The 3,372-nt window shown below is 32.6% G+C and overlaps 1 protein-coding gene across 1 annotated transcript in view; it reads left to right on the top strand.

Annotated features, from left to right (window-relative positions):
- The window catches only part of LOC119581951 (dedicator of cytokinesis protein 7-like), a gene marked incomplete in the record, with an annotated part of 118,380 nt that overhangs the window by 99,144 nt on the left and 15,864 nt on the right, over window positions 1–3,372 (top strand). Inside the window, 1 exon segment of the mRNA XM_037930132.1 lies at window positions 990–1,179. Coding sequence (XP_037786060.1) covers window positions 990–1,179 — 190 coding nt within the window.

Genomic DNA, 3,372 nt, shown 5'->3' with positions numbered 1-3,372 from the left:
ACGAAATGATTAAGGGATTCCCTTTTAGAGTGAGTGTATTTTTCTTTAGTTGACTATTATGGCTTCATGCATGAACTAGCATGTAAGATTATGTGTTGTCATAGGTTGGAATAATTTGCATTGCATAGCATCAGTGAAAACTTGGGTGCCTCCTCTTCTGAGAAATTATCATAAGTAAACTTTTTTAGTAACCCTTCTGTCCAGATGGTGATAAATGGAAGTATGAAAAGATATACTTTCAGAAAAGCTCAAGAGCCAGTAAAGACAGGGGGGTTAAAGAAACCAGCAAATGTTTGGATGTTTTTATTTAACAAAACAGTTGCTTGGGTAACTGTTTTACCTTAAGGGGCACTGTTTGGATTTTTGAAAAACTGCAAGCATTTTAATTTTAAACATTTTGATGGAAGCAAGTTATATATCTTTGGAGGAAAACGGGATAGATATAGTATATACATGTTTTGTGGTTTATATTTTCTGGTTGTTTATTGTGCTTTTTGGTTGTTTGAAACTGGTTTTAGTCATTGTGAATATTTTCTTTTATTTTTGCAAACTGGGAAAAGGAATGAACTTTTGCTGACTTTTTTTTTTTAGCTAATGAGGACATCTGCACACTGGTTAATACATTAAAAAAGTTGTGGGCATATTTAGATAATTTTTGAAGAAGATGGTAGTGAAGTAAAAGTACAGAATAAGTTGTTAAGGATGATGTTTCGTTCAAGGGTGTGAAATGGGATATTTGTTAAACAGTGAGATTAAAAAGCATACTAGTAAATAAACAGTAGAATATCTGTTTGGAATAGATATTTAGTACTGAAATTTGTCATGAAGCTGTGAATAAACATCTCATTTCACCACCTTAGTCTTATCATATATTTATAATTCTATGTTTAACTCTTCTTTTTTAAAAGCAAATGGTCACTAGATTTTATTTCATGGCCAAGATTTGATATGTAAAACATGCATTATCTTAACCAACATATATTCTACAGGGAAAGAAGATCTCCCTTCGAGGTGGAGGGCCAAGTCTACGATGCAAAGCAGACATGAAGAGCCGTTTGGAAGAAGCCATCATGGGTCAGAATTCTGCACGTTCGGAAATGATGCTCCGGCGTCGAGGTAACACTCCTTCCAACACCCCTCATGTTGTTGGATTATCACAGTTCTACATCCAGGGAGCAGGTTTGTGTCGCATGCAGCAGATCAGTGAGATACTCACTCGTTCAATCAACTGCTCAACCCTTCAACCCGGCAATGTTGTGGCTGTGTCTGCTGCCTGTGCACTTTACCAGGGGTTGTACATAACTCCATGGCTCGCACTGCTAACATTCTCTCAACCCCCACTCTCTGGCTTGGGGTCTGGAGGAAGATTTCTTGTAGTGTAGGTTAAGGCACTGTTCCTGATTTGGAATTCATTAATTTTTTATTGTTTCATTTATACATTCAATTTTAAAGAACTGACGGAATGCTTTTTTTGATGGCCTTTCCTCACACACTTTCTGTTTTGCAAAAAAAAAAATAGATTTTTTTCCAGAGCTTCTTTATTCTTGATTTTTCCTAGTTACACATCATTTCTTTAGTGAGATAGTTACACATATTACATATTAGATATTTCCTGTGTCTCTTTTTTACTGGTGTCTTTTTCTGATGTTTCAAATAATGACTTGGTTTTCTTGACCAAAGTTCACATAAAGCTATGTTATTGCAAATGCCTTTGATATTTTAAGTTGCAGTTCATGTGGCCCTCTTTAAATTTGCTCAGAAGATAGAACTTGTGACATAGTTGAGCTTGCATATAATAAACTTGATAATGATTGAAGAAATTGTAGATGTTGGTGGTTATTTTATGATGAGTTTTCCATTTCAGTGTCATGTTTAGTTTCAGAAAGTTTTTTTTATTTTTATTTACCAACAAAGTAAATGTTTGTACTTTTTTTTCTCACTGTTCACACAAACAGCACTTTCCACTCTACGTTATAGGATGTTATTTTGTTGATTTTATACTTTTATTTTTATAGTGTCTGTATATCTAAATTGTATTTCAACTTAATAAGTGTATTATTATAAGTAATTGTTTCAAAGGTTCAGTAGATACTTCAAAGTACTCTTTATTTTGTTCAGATATATATTTTTGCTGTACACTTTTAATGCACAAACAAAGCAATGTGGATAAAAAAAAATGAGGGAGAGGAGTATATAATAGAAAATCACAAAGAAGTAAAATCTAAAAAAAATATCCCAACAGTGAAAGGACTAAAAACTAAAACTTAAAGGAAAAATGATGATATTGTTGAAGTATGCAGAAGAAAATGGTGTTTTATGTTTTTTCTTATTAATTAATATAGAAGGGTAGATGGAACAAATTTATCCTGTATAAAAGTTTTTGTTAATGAACATAGCAAGAGAGAAGTTAACACAAACAAATGGTTGAAATAGGCTATAAGAGAACATAAAGGTTGCAAAAAGATCAACTTTCCCAATAACACATTCTAGGTAGTGTGAAGTCCCCTATATTTTTTTAAGATTCATACCCAAGTTTTGTGATCTGATATTGGCAATGAAATTGAGGAATTCCATTTTAAGTATATATTTACAAAAGATACAGAAATAGATCTAGAAAATGGACTAAGTATTAGGTCTGCAATGCATCCTGGTAGTCATTGATAGTTACCTGCCAGTGCTTTTGAATTTTGCCCTTTTTTGTTTGTTTGTTGGGTGATATGGCAGATAGACTAGCATGGTAATTTTCATTTATAACCAAATGAGGAAATCTAATGATAGTACCTGGTTCTATATGGGAATTAGCAGAGTATATAGTAACATTACTCTGTGAATGGGAAAAATTGTAAATATACTGTTTTGCAGTCTGTCTATGTGAAGAATGTGATGAAAGTGGCTTAAAAAGTTAATTTCAAGGCATGTTCACCATGATTATAGTAGCATTTATTTTGGTGACAGAGAGGTTATGGCATGCAGGTATCCCAGCTTATTTTGAGTGTTAAAATGTAGTCAGGTAGTTTCATCAGGAATCATTTCTTGGTAGATTCCACTGCAACAACTGACCAGTATCGGCAGTGCAAGTAGGATTTCTCTTAAACCCTTGGGGATAAATTGAAAATGAGATTGTGATGAGTAATTTCATTAGCATAAAAACCTATTGTATCTTTAATTGTATATATGAAAATTGCTAAACTAGATGTGCAAAAAGAATTGCTCTAACAAAATTCCTATACATCACTTAGTTTTGCTTTTCTTTTAGGTTGTATTTATTTATATCTTGAAATTAGAGTTTACAGGACTTGTTTTTATCCATCTGAACCTCTAACTATAAACTATTGTAAAGAAAATATAGACTATTCCTTAAGAAATATTTCC

The sequence above is a fragment of the Penaeus monodon genome, chromosome 15 (genome assembly GCF_015228065.2).
Source record: "Penaeus monodon isolate SGIC_2016 chromosome 15, NSTDA_Pmon_1, whole genome shotgun sequence".
Classification (NCBI taxonomy): Eukaryota; Metazoa; Arthropoda; class Malacostraca; order Decapoda; family Penaeidae; genus Penaeus; species Penaeus monodon.
This window is presented reverse-complemented; position numbering and strand designations above follow the sequence as displayed.